Source organism: Diabrotica virgifera, chromosome 4, assembly GCF_917563875.1.
Source record: "Diabrotica virgifera virgifera chromosome 4, PGI_DIABVI_V3a".
Lineage (NCBI taxonomy): Eukaryota > Metazoa > Arthropoda > Insecta > Coleoptera > Chrysomelidae > Diabrotica > Diabrotica virgifera.
This window is the reverse complement of record NC_065446.1, coordinates 165896997-165914052: the sequence shown is the minus strand read 5'-3', so window position 1 is coordinate 165914052 and position 17056 is coordinate 165896997. Positions and strand designations below refer to the sequence as shown.

Here is a 17056-nt window from a genome sequence, read left to right as displayed (position 1 = left end):
CTTCATTTGGTTTAAAGTTATACCCGTTTGAATTTATAATTTTCTTAAAAAAATTTGTTTATAAAGGTTTCAAGCAAACTTGAGCTATAAACATTTATACTTTAATTAACAATAATGATAAAACAACTCAAAAGAACAATTTGAGCTTACTATTTTTCGACGCTTTATCGATCGTAACTCGGCTTCTACGCATGCAAATGAGTCAATATATGTGATATCCATATAAAAATGGATCTAGTTCATCATTGCATATAAAACGAGCATTTATGATGTGGCGGCATACACACAATTGACGGGCCTTGATGATGCTGCAAAAGAACTAGATCCACTTTATATGGATATCATATAGATAATTAGACTCTGAAGCCTCAAAAGTTTTAGTTTTACTGCCTACAAGAAAAGACTTGTACCACCATTTAACTGTTAAAATTTCGCTAAGAACTTATGCAGATGTAAAAAAGCTGATATTCCCTGTATATCTCTATGCAGATTTGCAGATGCATGAAAAAAAATGTTTGTAAAAATAGTATTAATAAATAATATCAACTTACTACTTACTGTTTAGTTATACTTCTGAAATATTAGTTTTTAATGTTTTTTCTCATTTAGTGCAAAAAATAGAAGACAAAGTAAATAGAATAAAAGGTGATAGGAGGTACAGTATGATGATTTAATTATAAGAATTATATGATAAAATTTTATTAGGATCTTCAAAAATGAAAAACGAAGATAACGTATGTATACATAGAAATTATAATTTGCATCAAGAAGTTAGCGCGTGAACCTTTACGCGGTGAGCCGATCGTGCGCCTCATAGCGCGCCATTAAAATATCGACATCTTGGCCAAAAATAAAGTTATGAACATTTTCATAACCTCAAATTGTTCCTTTTGAGTTTTTCTATCATAATTGTTCATTAAAGTATAAATGTTTATAGCTCAAATTTGCTTAAAACCCTTATAAACAAATGAATGTACAATATTTTTAAGAAAATTGTAACTTCAAACGGGTATAACTTTAAAACAAATGAAGATCTCAAGTAATTTAACAAACTTTGTTTGGAAGCCTGTTAATTAAGCTTTAAAAAGACACCTTCTAAGGCACATTTTCATGCGTAGAAGCCGAGTTACAATCGATAAAGCTTCGAAAAATACTTATTTTGCAATTTGCATTGTGCACTAATTTTACAATATCTTGAGTTCTAATTGTCGGATTTAAGTTTAGTAAACGGTTATTTCTTCGTTTTTTATTAAGGAACAAATTTTATTTGAAACATTTTTTTATCTCTTTTAGTTTATGAGCCAGAGCCTTATAAACAATTTATAAACAATTAAATTGTTTATAACAATTTTTTGACCACTTGGATCGCAATCCCCCCTCGAAATTCGTAATCAGCAGCCAAAAATCCATAAGAAACCGTTGACTTTTTTCCATCAGAATTGAATATGACACGGTGACCCCTCTGGCGCCTAGACTATATATACCTACATCTCGAATGATTGAAGTTTTTTCATTGATGCCGCATTCAAGGTCCAAGCTTCCATTCCGTAAAACAGAGTCGAGAAAACGTAGCACCTAGCCAACCTTACTCTCAGCTCTAACCTTAGATCTCTTGTGCAGAGCACTTTTCTCATTTTGTTAAAATTCGCTCTAGCCTTTTCTATTCTAATTTTAATCTCCTGGAAGTAATCATTTGTGGAGTTGATCATTGTTCCAAGATATGCATATTGGTCTACTCGTTCGACATTACTTCCGTTTATGAGGAGATTCTCGTTGTTTCTTTGAGTTTTATTTGGATATTCTCATAAATTTTGTCTTCTTGATGTTCATTGTTAGACCGTATTATTGGCTATATATTGCAATTCTGTTAACCAGTCTCTGAAGATCTTCAATATTTTCGGCTAAGACGACAGTGTCATCCGCATATTTAATGTTGTTAATGGGAACTCCGTTAACCTTTATTCCAGCTGTTTCACCTTCAAGAGGATCTCTTCCGAGTATGCATTAAAGAGAACTGGCGACAATTCGCATCCCTGTCTCACCCCACGTCTAATTTCAATTTCCTCTGACAACTGTTCGTTAACACGTACTTTTGCTCGCTGCTTATAGTATAAATTAGATATGATCCTGAGGTCATTGTAGTCTATCTTTTTTAATTTTAGGACATTCATTAATTGTTCATGTCGTACTTTATCTAAAGCTTTATTATAGTCAATAAAACAGAGATATATATCTTGATTGACGTCTAGACACCTTTGTATTAGGATATTAAGTGAGAAAAGAGCTTCACGCGTCCCTAGGCCTTTGCGAAACCCAAATTGTGTATCATTAATATCTATTTCCAGTTCATGATATATTCGGTTATGGATGACTTTCAGTAGCAACTTCAGCACATGGGAGATCAAGCTGATGGTGCGGTAATCGGCACATTCTCTTGCGTTTTTCTTTTTGGAGAGACAAACAAAAAACGACGTTAACCATTCTTTGGGTAATACGCCTGAGCTATAAATTTGATTCAAGGGTATTTGGTGTGCTATTTCTTCTTTTGTGATACCTGGACCTATTTCTTCTGAAGTAAGTTCTATGTTTTCCAGGTCTCCTCTTTCATCATCGAACAGTTCATCTATGTATTCTGCCCAGCGTTGTACTTTCTCATCGGTCTGTGTTATAGTAATCCCGTGTCTATCCAGAAGTGCACCAGTGAGATTTTGTTTTCTTAGCCCTGCCATTTCTTTTACTTTCTTGTGTAGATTAAATAGATCATATCTTTTGCCTGCTTTATCATTAATTTTATTACACTTAACCGTTATTAACTTACTTTCGTAACACCTACACATCATTTTGTCTCACTTCACCTTTATTTAACGACAAATCGTGGCTTTCCATAAAATTGGTCACACCCACTGCGCTTTATTACAACTTTGTATGATATGATGCAGCAGGCAACGCCCAAATAACAAGAAATTGTTTAAAAATGCGTCGATCTACAAATTTCTCAAAAAAAGTTGCCAAGTTTAGAGGTTCGCATAAATATTCCAAATCAATGGTACGCTTAAATGGACAAGAATCCATATTTTCATGTGAAAATTATCTTTTGTCATCTATATGGCAACATGGTTTCGGGTATGTTTGTTTTAATTTCGGAAATTAGTGACATTACATAACCATGAAATACATAAAATGTGTTCCCAACCGTTAAAGTCTGTCTGGGAATCCCACAGAATTTATTTATTAAAATACATAATATTATATATAATCATAAATAACTATAATATTAAGAGGATGGGTACGTATTTTCGGCTGCAATGCTATTTAAATGGGGATTCATTTTTTTCGAATCCTGAGAAAACTAATAAGTATTTTTGAAAAATTTAAACACAGAATGAAAGATTACGTTTTTAGCGAGGGCCGAAAGTCCCTGAGAACTTCTATAATGTTTATTTTAATAAGTTACAGGGGTAAAAAACTAAGAGAAAATTTAGTGTGATTTTTAATTTCAAATATTTGATCCAAAATAAACTTTTTATTTATTCTAAGGGACTTTCGGCCCTCGGTAATAATTTAGTCTTTCATTCTGTATTTAAATTTTTCAAAAATATTTATTGCTTTTTTCAGGATTCGAAAAAAATGTACACAATGTCGTGGTAATATTTTCCAAATCTATCTGTGTCTTACAACGCACTCAGCCGAATAGAACATTGTCAGTCAGACACTGAAATCAGTGACAATTTTAAATATTTGAAATGGCATCGGGAATATTTTGATATCGTGTAGTTGATAAATAATTGATTTAAGACGTGAACTTAATAATAAAAAGTTATTGTGTTATTATTTGTGGAAGATCCAAGCAGAGAATACATCAGGATAATATATTATATTCTGTGACCGAAGATCCAAGTATTTTGTTGTTAAGATGTTCAAAATTGTAAGCTTTCCATAGTAACAATATATTATTAAAAAATCACTTAACACTTTTCCTCTTTTGTCGATTGAGTATTAGTATTTGTTGTACAAATAAATTATTACAATCACTGAATACATAGTTAGTGAAAAAATGATCAGTAGTAATTGCACAAGAGCTCTAAAATTATTGAATTTTTCCCGAGTGTCACTTTGGCAGTTTTAATTTCACGAGCCGAAGGCGAGTGAAATTATGTCAAAGTGTCACGAGGGCAAAAATTCTATATTAATTTTATAGTTCGAGTGCAATTTGTTGCGATTATTTCATGAATAAAACTGCTCAAAACCAAAATTTTATTGTAATTTATTTATGTAAGTACAAATTAGTGCAATTAAACACACAGTTGTTATAAATATGTATTTGACGGTTGAAAGTCATCACTTTTATAATTTTTAAAACATTTGTCATTAATGTCACTGAATGTATTTTTTGGTAGCAACGAAGGGCATCTGACGTAATATGCTTAACGACGGGAGATTATCAAAAATTATCGATTTAATTCAGACTTCTGTAGCTTTCTATTGGTCAGAATCTCCTATGAATGAAATAATCACATTTATTAACTGAATTAATAATTTGCAATTATACAATTAGCAGTTACCCAGGAACATTCGAAAGCCATCTCTTTAAAGTTAATCATGACATTGTCAAGTGATAGTAATGTTTACATACCCATACCAGTGTGAATTTTACTACACGTAATTTGCCGTGTAAAGACAGAAAAAGTAGGGATAGCCGTAAAATATTATGCGAATATGTACCCATAGCCTTAATAAACCTTATCTAACTACACCTAACCAGATCTAACATGACCCTTGTAACAAAGCAGTAATTTTCTATTTGAAAGGGGGAAAATAAGTAAAACGTTAACATATTTAAAAATCGAAAGATTTTAATTTTATTCTGAAGCTATTTCCTTGTGGCATTTTTATAGTTAACTATTTTTAATGGGAAATAAGCTACAAATTTACTAAAAAAATTATTTTATTAATGTTGGACGCCCAAATCGGGTGTCGTTGTTAAAATACAAAATATTACTAAATTAAACAAAAATGTTGTTGCTTAGTAAAAAATTCTTCTAATAATTTATTTAATTAGAAGAATTTTTTACTAAGCAACAACATTTTTGTTTAATTTAATATATATTGTATATAATTCTTCGTGATATAAGACTTTTTGAGTTAAAAGGGGCTAGATTGAAGAAGGGCACCTAAATAAATTATGATTTATTAAAATTGTATATCGTAATTTTTTTCTTTCTACAAATGAAATGTACAGGGTGTCCCGAAAAGATTGTTCATAAATTATATCACAAATTCTGGGGTTAAAAATAGGTTGATTGAACCTCACTTACCTATATACAATACTGCACACAAAAAAAGTTACAGCCCCTTGAAGTTACAAAACGAAAATCGATTTTTTGTCATATATCGAAAACTCTTAGAGATTTTTTATTGAAAATTAACATGTGGCATTCTTATGGCAGGAACATATTAAAAAAACAACACTGAAATTTGTACACTCCATAAAAATTTTATAGGATTTTGTTCCCTTAAACCCCCCCCCCCCCAACTTTTGTGTACGTTCCAATTAAATTATTATTGTGGCACCTTTAGTTAAACACAATATTTCTAAAACTTTTTTTGCCTCTTAATATTTTTTCGATAAGCCAGTTTTTATCGAGATACGGCTTCCTTTTTAATTTGTTTACAAAATAATTTTATGGGGGTTTTGTTCCTTTAAACCCCCCAAATGTTTGTGTACGTTCCAATTAAACTATTATTGTGCTACCATTAGTTAAACACAGTGTTTTTGAAACTTTTTTTGCCTCTTAGTAGCCCGATCAGGAAACACAAAATTTTACGAAAACCTCCAAAAAAATAAAGGAAGGATGAAAATTTGGGAATAGGTAGTTGAAATTGTCTATTATTATATAAGAAAAAGTTTACAATTCTACATCCCCTCCATTTTACAAAAATTGGGAAATACAGGGTGAAAAATATTTTCTCGGGAGTGAAAATATATACGTTAAAAATAGGCCCGGAATTGGATAAAATGACTAATTCTAAGCAACTTTTGTTCTATAGAGTTTTTTCCCTAAGTCAATACTTTTCGAGTTATTTGCGAGTGAATATGTTCATTTTTAACAAAAAAAAAAACATGTTTTTGGACGGTTTTTCGCAGATAACTCAAAAAGTAAGTAAAAAAATATTCTTAGTAAAAGTATAGCTTATAAAAAATTGAAAAATATGGTGTACGCGTGAGGTCTCAGTAGAAGCAGAGTTGTAGCTAATGAAAAGTATGTTCTTCTTCGTCAAATTTCAAATCGAATATTTCAATATGAAATAACCAAAAAACGAGAGCTCTTTTTGGGGAAAATTCATTACAACTTTTTTAAAGTGTTTAAAAAAATGTTTATTTTTGTTTTTTAAAAAAACTTTTAACATTAAAATAAGTGAGTTACGCTCAAAATATTGTTGGTCTCTTTTATTTTTTGGTACAAAAATCGGGAAATCACCCCCTAATTAGCTTCCCAAATAAAATTAATCGTTATCGCTTCACAAGTTACTTTACTTATGTATTATTTATATTATCTATAAGTTTCATTGGTTCAAAGTGCTCAGTTATGAAAAAAATTGGGTTTAAAATAACACATTTTTTTTTAATTTTGAAAAAAATCTTAATTGTTTATGGAATTAACTTAAAAACAATTGGGAATACCAAAAATCTCAAAGAGTAATAAAATGTACATTTTGCTTTTCTGAATAATTTTGATTTTTTGTTTTCTTGTTAGACAAAAATTGGTTATGCTATAGCTGTTCAAAATTTGACTAAACTCGTGATAGGTTACTCGTTCAATCCATTTTTACTACAGCTTTTTCAAAACGAAGCACTTTGAACCGATGAAACTTACAGATCATATAAATCATATATAGACAAAGTAATTTGTGAAGTGGTAATGTTCAAATTTATATGTGATGCTAATTAGGGGGTGATTTTCGCGATTTTTTTACCAAAAAATAAAAGGGACCAACAATTTTTTGAGCGTAACTCACTTACTCTTAATGTTACAAGTTTAAAAAAAAAAACAAAAATAAACCTTTTTTTTAAACACTTTAAAAAATAAAATTTAATAAAAAATTTTGGTCTTGGTAAAAGGTATATTATTTTAAAAAGCCCTATAGGGCTACAAACATCGAACAGAACGTTTTCGCTCTAAAAAGAGCATCATCAGTGTTGCAAGAACATGGTGAGCCAACCAAAAAATACGAAGGTCAAAGCCTTTCAAAAATGGACTAAAAGTCACATCAAAATGCTAACATAGCAAATTCCAAAGGATGGATATAATCCCTAAGGATATGGCCCTAGGATAACATATGACTCCCACACGTTGTAAGTGGGTCAAAGGTAACAAATTAGGTCATTATGTTACAAGAGCTGACAGGCAGTCCACTAGGAAATTCTTCCTAGTGGACTTTAAAAAAGTTAAAATCAATTTTTCCCGTAAAATACTCCGTTTTTGGGTTATTTTACATTGAAATATTCGATTTGGAATTTGATGTAGAAAAACCTACTTTTCATTAGCTACAACTCTGCTTCTACTTGGTCTACAGACCTCAAGAACACACCATTTTTTCAGTTTTGTATAAGCTATATTTTTGCTAAGAATATTTTTTTCGCTGAAATACTTACTTTTTGAGTTATCTCCGAAAAACCATCCAAAAACATGTTTTTTTCTGTTAAAAATGAACATATTCACTTGCAAATAACTCGGAAAGTATTGACTTAGGGAAAAAACTGCATAGAACAAAAGTTGCTTAGAATTAGTCATTTTATCCAATTCCGGACTTATTTTGAATGTATATTTTTCACCTTCGAGAGGGGGGTATTCCCCTCCATTTTTGTAAAATAGAGGGGATGTAGAATTATAAACTTTTTCTTATATAATAATAGACAATTTCAACTACCTATTCCCAAATTTTCATCCTTCCTTTATTTTTTTTTGGGGTCAGATTGTTCTTTGATTGGGCTATAGTATTTTGTCGATAAGCGACCTTTTATCGAGATGTGGCTTCTTGTTTAATATGGTTCAAAATAAACCTAAAAATGTAAATCATAAATAAATTTTCATATTATTACCAAGTCTCCATAATCGTACTTAACCATATACAAATATGTGGTGGATTTGAAAAATCTTCAAAATATCTCGATAAAAACTGACTTTTCGAAAAAGTACTGAGAGGCAAAAAAGTTTTAAAAACATTGTCTTTAACTAATAGTCAATTAATAGAAACATACACAAAAGTTTAGGGGGGTTTAAGGAAACAAAACCCCCATAAAATTTTTATGTGGTGCACAAATTTCACTATAATTTTTTTCAAAGATGTTCCTGCCATAGGAATGCCACATGCCCATTTTCAATAAAAAATCTCCTAATTTTTTTCGATATATTGAAAAAAATTGATTTTCATTTTGTAACTTCAAAGGACTGTAACCTTTTTATGTGCACATTTGTACTGAGTTGGGTGACTAAGGTGAGTTAGGTTTAATCAATCTATTTTTGACCCCAGAATCTGTGGTATAATTTATGACCAATCTTTTCGGGACACCCTGTATAATGTAATATGTCACATGGTTAGAAATAATTTGCTGCCAAAATAAATCGATTAGTTTAAATTTGAAGTTACGATTGCAATTTATTATGAATTATTGTCAAAAGTGACAGTTTTTAGTCTCTATAGCTTGGACTATAATAAACTTAAATGGCAATGTATTACAGTGAGGTACCTAAATGATTTTGAGATAATTCGAAAGATATCGATAGTAACCGATTGTAGGTATTTTTGACAGAAGAATTACCCGTTATTGAAATTTCAAAAACTATTTTTTTAAATTGTCCGACTATGAAATCTACCCCTTATTTTTTCCGACGACAGTCATTCTTTGTAAGGAATAGTTTACTTAATTAAATGGCGTTTTCGCTTCGCTCATTCTGCAAACTTTCACATGCGTGCCTTAAAAAATTGTACTTTTAACACTTATATCATAAATAATTATTTTCTACAACCATGTTAAAAATGCAATTTTTAGCACTCCATACGAACGTTAAAAATGCTACTTTAAGGCACTAGTGCTTTAAAATTTTTATGGCACTGCAGTTCGTATTGACCGTATAGACAATTTTGATGTAATGTCAAAAAAATATAAAAATGGAATGTCAGTCAAGTTCAAGTAAAAGTTTTTGTAGATATGGTCCTGTAATTACGTTTGTAGAAAAAATATTGTATGATATGCGTGTTAAAAAGTACATTTTTAAGGCACTCATGTGAATTGCAGAATGAGCGAAGCGAGTGGCCGAAACTTTCACATGCGTGCCTTAAACGTGTACTTCTAACACTTATATCATAAATAACTATTAAATATAATATTAATCACAGGCTAATTATTATTATTAACCCTCCGTTAGTCGCTAGGATAAACGAAGCATCAAGAGTCGCTACGGTGTCAGAGACCGACAATTAAAAAAAAACAGTTATTGCTATAAAATTCATAAAAATATTTTATATTGTGTATAGGAATGACTGAAAAATATTTTTGAAAATGTTTTATTGAAAAACAACAGATATAAAATGAAAAACCCTAGTATAACAATATACATATTTTTATTTGTAATATAAAAATATTCGCTAGCAACCATTTCTCATAATTCCAACAAACGTTTTTGTTCGGCTTCAAAGGACATCTATAAATAAGATTTGACCAAAACTTACCGATAAAATTGCAATAATAAGATGCTAAATCTTTACCTGAACTGCAAGTTATGTCAATAAAGTAATAACCACACCGTTAGTCGCTACGGAGTCTTGCACTGAAAATAGCTATAAAACTCGCACAACTGTACCCAAGCAAGTAAGAATGTATACTAACACGAGGTTAGTTGATAGGAGGAGGTACAGAAAGTGGCGATAGAAAAAACCAGTTATTTTGTAAATCCAGAATGAATAATTCTGTCGTCGGTGTGTGACACCGATAGCGACTAACGGAGGGTTAATATTCAAATGATATATATTTAATATCGTATAAATATCTTTCATAGTACCTATCTATGAATTATTTAAAAATAATAAAACCCACAGATTTTCAAATCAAGATGTGTTGGACTTCTGGAATATTCTATTTAGAGGGACTTTAAGTTCGTCTGCTAAAATCGGCAACACTGAGCTGCAAGGTTCCATAAGTTTTATATTGCGAAATACTGCCCACACTGCAAAGTGACTGCGGAACGCAGAATAGATACTCCCTATGTGTTCAATCTCAAATTAATTCCTTAATTTGTAATCTCACATTATTCTTAACTTCCTAAACTTTGATAGTTTCACCGTGTATAAATGTGAAACATTGATTAACAGTTTAATTATTAGAGTCCAGTGAACCTTTTGTAACCTAAATAAATTGCCAAATCGTGGCATTTCCAATTGTACCTCCTAGTACATGTTGCAACAGTTTCCTCGATTAAAAAGTTATAAGCTTTCAAAAGATTTCAAAGTTCATTGCTGTTTCATGCAGCGTATTGATGACTGAATATTTGGTGAGATTATAAAATTTGCTAAGGGACTATTTAGAATAGTTACCTCGTTAACAAGTGCGTAAGTCATTGTTTGAAGTTACGTCACTTAGAGTGTAATTATCAGTAGCTGTCATTAAGGGCAGTCTATTATAGAAAGTTACCTGAACAACATCGATAGTGTAATACTCAGTAGCTGTCAATAAAACCATATTTTTACTCCACACTTCCAACATTTATTTACCATCGTCGATCGAGAAGAATCGGACAAAGGTGCATAAGAAAACAATTCGATCCTGATATTTACATCGAATTGTCCACTATGTTAAATATTTACTTTCTTTATACTTGACGATTAACAAGGATTTTAAATGAGTTACAACTTTGTTGCACGTATGTTTAATGTATAAAGTATTCAAACATATGGTGCATCTCATAAGTCAATTTATCGAAATAAAAGTAAAAAAGGATTTACGGACTTTTTTCCTTTTTGATAGTTGCGGTGGACAAAATAAATATAGAATAGTTTTTGCTACTTACTTCTATGTAGTAAAAAAGTTTAATATGTATTAACATTACACATGTATTTTTTAAAAGAGCACATTCACAAAACGAAGGTGATTCAATGCATGCCCTTATAGAAAAATAGAAAAAATATTAATTCGTGTATGCTCCACACCAATGGTTAACCATGATACGATATGCCAAAGCATCAGGCAAGCCTAAATCCGTAACTGAAATAAATCAAAAGCAAATTCTAAATTTTAACCTATTTAAGGACACACATGTTAATTTTGAAGTAGATATTAATAGTAAAAGAGTAAAGTAATAAAGTAAAATTGTTTAAAAGTAAATATTTACAGATACGCAATAAACATGCGAAAAATTTAAGATATTTTATACCATGTTTTTTTCATAGTGATAGAATATTATTGTTATTGTAAAATTTATAATTTCCAATTAAAATTGTGTAAACTTTGAGTTGATATTTTGTTTAAATATGCCATAAAAACTAATTTTCTTCTAGCTATATTGCAAATACCTCAAAACATACAACCTTTTGATAGTTAAACGGGAAAAATAATTAACACGGAGAGTGTAAAATGGTTGTTAGGCGAGTTACAACCTTTTTCTACGAATACTCATGTTTAATCTCAAGGTTGTATCTCAATCAAATCAAGATTTTCAATAGTTAATAAAATTACAAAACATACATCTCACAGTAATCCCTTATTATGTTATAAATGTCATATTACATTAGTGTAAAAGAGTCTAATCATTTCGCTACAAATTTTTAAAAATCCATGTTTTCGTTTTTTGCCTCTCCTGTAAAATCAACCTTACAACCTTGTTCGATGGGGGTGTCGAATTATGATATCACTACCTCAATGCATGAGCTTCATTATGATACAGATTTTCATTACGATAGAGATTTTTACCAATAGGATCGCGGGAGGACGTTCAGACTCGAAGATGGCACATGCGCAATGAGCAATGTCAAGCACAAACCATACATACTCTAGTCTACCCCAAAGAAATATAGATTCCTGAACAAACGTTGTTGTCTATAACATAATTAGTATATTTATTATTGTAATTTTGCTGCCTGAAAACACATTTTATGTATTATGCCTTATTGGTCTGGATCCCGCGTATCAAAAAAAGAATGTGTGTGTACTTTGTACTCACGTAAGAAGTTATACTTCTATTATATGATTTAAACGAAATTAATATACTTTTATTTATATTTTGTTTAAATATTAAACTAATTTATACTTACTACTTCTCAAACATTTTTATTAGAACAGTGCCAAAAATTAAAATAATAAAAGAATAAAACACACACAAACACATTAAACAAGCCACAAATGATGTCTGAACATTAATTGTCGAAAATTTTTTCAACTAAATACGTAATTTCTGAAAATACAATTATATAATAAATATACTTACAATCATAAAATGTATTAAAAAAAAACAAAAAAGAAAGTTTCTATTGGGACTTGAACCAGCGCTGATAAGAGCGGTTGGTATTGGAATTCATTCGCCTTCTCCGCTTAGCCACGGACACTATGTGTCATTATTTACGAAGATCGACTAACTAAACGGATTAAACTTGTGATATTTTGATATTTTGAAAATTGATCAAATTATTTTAATTTTGAATTGAAATGATTTAGAATTGAAAAAATACAACAAAACATAGAGTAAAAAAACAATATATTAGGTGAATATTGATAGAAATTTTGATGGTAATCAAATTATATAAATAAAAGTATTACATACTATGTATTTTGGCAGATCAAATAGGTAGGTTTATACCCATGATACATTAACAATTATTACGTACCTGTTGCTTTTAAAAACTATTTAAAAGTCACTACAATATTATAAACTTTTTTGTTTCTGTCCTCACAACAATAAAACTAATATATTATACATTTGTTTAGCTTTACCTTTACCTCCAAACCACAGCTGCCATATCGGATAATTTTTGACATGTCATTTGAACATCCAATCAGAACAAAGTTATAATGCGCATGCGCCGGGCTGATAGGTTTTAACATATAAAAAAATCACCCTCTATCGCCGGTAAAGAAGTATAACTTCAAAAAGTTTATTAATAGCAAGCTGAAAATTTGTTAATAGCTTAACGGTGTCTAGTCGGACAAACTTTGATGTACGGGAACACTGGTACAGGTTACAGTTTTCGAACGTCATACTACGAAAACGTCTGATGTATTTTCTCGGACAGAACTTCCAATTAATTTGTTACCCTTTCATTAAACTCTCATGCAAAAATCAGACTGCTATTTACTACCAAAATAATTCCTGTTATTTAACATGTTCTACGTGTCGGACTTATTAAAATGCCCAACATATTTGTCGGACAAACATTTTGTCATATGTATTATACACATAGTTTCAAAAGTTATGCATCACCCCTCGTATTCACGATGTTGACGCTTTTATAAATCCATATCTTTATCGCATATTTTGGTTTTTTATTTTATTTGATTACCCATTTATTGACCTGGTTTTGCCAAGGTGTAAACATTTGAAAAATTTATTCTGGTGAAATTTTTGAAAACGTGATTAAAAATAAATCGTACTTTAATTTCTGAGTTGGACCGTATAAGAATTATCGATTTAGTTGAAGAAGGCCATTCACAGTGGTTCGAAGAGGAAAGAGTGGGTGTTTCTCAGAGTGATGTCTCACGGATATGGAATAGGTTCCTGGAGACAAACTCGATACGGAATAGAGCTGGGTCTGGTAGACCCCGAGTTACCAATGATCGACAGAATAGATATATCAGAATTTCCATCCGTATAAATTCTTCTATGTCTGTACCAGCCCTCCAAAGAGAATTCAGGCATGCTACATAAGTCCGAGTATCGTTGTCTGCAATAAGAAGAAGAATTTTAGACTCCGGTTTGAGGAGTCTTCGACCAATAAGAGTTCCTCAGCTACAACCTAGACATGTTTTGGACCGCCTCCAGTGGGCTCAAGAACACATACAGCTCCCCCAACAATTTTGGAATTTTGCGCTTTTTTCAGACGAGACCAGAAACTGTTTAAATAGTGATAGCCGGCGAATGTGTGTGTGGCGAGAGCCAACAAGAGCTGCACAACTAGCCACACACGAATTCGCCGGTTATCACTATTTAAACAGATTCTGGTCTCGTCTTAAAATACCGCAAAATTCCAAAATTGTTGGGGGAGCTGTATGTGTTCTTGAGCCCACTGAAGGCGGTCCAAAACATGTCTAGGTTGTAGCTGAGGAAATCTTATTGGTCGACGACTCCTCAAACCTGAGTCTAAAATTCTTCTTCTTATTGTAGCCAACGATACTCTGACTCCTGTAGCATGCCTGAATTTTCTTTGGAGGGCTGGTACAGACATAGAAGAATTTCTACGGATGGAAATTCTAATATATCTATTCTGTCGATCATTGGCAACTCGGGATCTACCAGACCGAGCTCTATTCCTTATCGAGTTTGTCTCCAGGAACCTATTACATATCCGTGAGACATCACTCTGAGAAACACCCACTCTTTCCTCTTCGAACCACTGTGAATGGCCTTCTTCAACTAAATCGATAATTCTTATACGGTCCAACTCAGAAATTAAAGTACGATTCATTTTTAATCACGTTTTCAAAAACTTTACCAGAATAAATTGTTCAAATGTTTACACCTTGGCAAAACCAGATCAATTAAATGGGTAATCAAATAAAATAAAAAACCAAAAATGGTATATTTTATAAAAAAAGCCCATTAAATATGTGATAAAAATACGGATTTATAAAAGCGTTAACATCGTGAATACGAGGGGAGATGCATAACTTTTGAAACTATGTGTATAAAGTTTGTTATTGAATAAACTTAAAAACAACCTGCTAATTTCACGTCCCTTAATTACACATTTAAACTTCCCTTGTTCCAGTATTCTTATACATCAAACTTTGTCCGACTAGACACCATTAAGCTATTAACAATTTTCAGCTTTCTATTACTTTCTTTAATATTTTTTTGCTTGAATTCATTATCCTCTTGTAAAAAATGGTTTGTATTTTAGGTTTTACTGAGGAGGAGAACAAATCGAAACATGCGGAGACTTTGATTGAATATTCATCACATAAAATAGACTTTATAAGTCAACACGCTGAAAAGAGAACTGTAAATAAAAATATACAACTTCAGATTGGAGAGGGACCTAACAATTGTAAAATTTGTTTCAAGAGTTTTTCTCGAACATCTAATTTACAAACACATTTGAAGATTCACACTGGAGAAACCCTTTACAAGTGTGAAGTTTGTTTTAAGCAGTTTAGTCAAGCAGGTTCTTTGAAAAAACATTTGAGAGTGCACACTGGAGAAACCCCTTACAAGTGTGAAGTGTGTTTTAAGCAGTTTAGTCAAGCAGGTTCTTTGAAAAAACATTTGAGAATGCACACTGGGGAAAAGCCTTATAAGTGTGAAATTTGTTCAAAACAGTTTAGTGAATCAAGTAATTTGAAAACACATTTGACAGTGCACACTGGAGAAAAGCCTTATAAGTGTGAAATCTGTTTTAAGCGGTTCAGTGCAAAAAATAGTTTGAACACACATTTGAGAATGCACACTGGGGAAAAACCTCACAAGTGTGAATTTTGTTTTAAGCAGTTCACTTCAGAAACTAGTTTGAAAATACACTTAAAAACACACATTGGAGAAAAATCTTACCAGTGTGAAATTTGTTTTAAGCAATTTATTCAAGCAGGTAATTTGAAATCACATTTGAGAATGCACACTGGAGAAAAGCCTTATAAGTGTGAAATTTGTTTTAAGCGGTTCACCGCAAAAAGTAATTTGAAAAGTCATTTGAAAGTACACACTGGGGAAAAACCTTACAAGTGTGAAATTTGTTCAAAACAGTTTAGTGAAGCATCTAATTTAAAAACACATTTGAGACTGCACAGTGGAGAAAACCCTTACAAGTGTAAAATTTGTTTTAAACAATTTATTCAAGCAGGTAATTTGAACACACATTTGAGAATGCACACGGGGGAAAAACCTTACAAGTGTGAATTTTGTTTTAAACAGTTTAATGAAGCAGGTACGTTGAAAAATCATTTGAGAGTGCACACTGGGGAAAAACCTTACAAGTGTGAGATTTGTTTTAAGGAGTTTACTGTAGGAAGTTATTTGAAAAATCATTTGAGAATTCACACTGGAGAAAAACCTTACAAGTGTGAAATTTGTTCAAAACAGTTTAGTCAAGCATGGAATTTAAAAACACATTTGAGAGTGCACACTGGAGAAAAATCTTACCAATGTGAAATTTGTTTTAAGCAATTTATTCAAGCAGGTAATCTGAAATCACATTTGAGAATGCACATTGGGGAAAAACCATAGTGTGAAATTTGTTCGAAACAGTTTAGTGACGCATGTAATTTGAAAACACGCTAGATAAAACCCTTACGATTGTGACAACCAGGTTCTTTGAAAACATAGAGTGCACACTGGAGAAAAATATAAGTGTAAAATTTGTTTTAAGCAGTTCAGACATAAGTGTTCTTTGGATAAACATATGAAAGTTTACACTGGGGAAAAACCTTATGCTAAATACACACACATCGATTTTGGACGGTCGATTTTTATCGCCCGATGTGTTACTGTAGTGGGTGCTTGCAGACACATCGAATTCTTACTGGTGAAACAATCAGTTGTTCTGTTGTCGTGATACGAGATTAATGAATAAATGAATCCTAAACGAGTGGCTGCTATGTGTTTATTTTACCGCCGCGCCGTATTAAAACGCAAGATTAGGTGCGTGGGATTAAACGCAAATGGTGGATTCATCCTATCAATCAAAACAGAAAAAATAGGGACATTCTACAGGGTATTGCCTCCACTAACGAAATAAGGACATGATGGTCAAGAAAATCAGTCATTTCAATAATTAAATGATCAATTGACTTACCTTAAGGAAAATTGATCTATATTATATGAGTATTGCCGTTCGAAGAATTACAATAACTACTTGT

General features: G+C 31.5%; 1 protein-coding gene across 3 annotated transcripts in view; it reads left to right on the top strand.

Moving 5' to 3' along the window:
- The window catches only part of LOC126883997 (zinc finger protein 271-like), a 140973-nt gene that overhangs the window by 48075 nt on the left and 75842 nt on the right, over positions 1-17056 (top strand). The window contains exon 6 of one of the 3 annotated variants that reach the window (XM_050649775.1): positions 15106-16786. The exons of the other annotated variants lie outside the window; for them this stretch is intronic. Coding sequence (XP_050505732.1) covers positions 15106-16424 — 1319 coding nt within the window. The 3' untranslated portion in view covers positions 16425-16786. Of the gene's footprint in view, positions 1-15105; positions 16787-17056 lie in introns of those variants that run through there. 3 annotated transcript variants of the gene reach the window in all.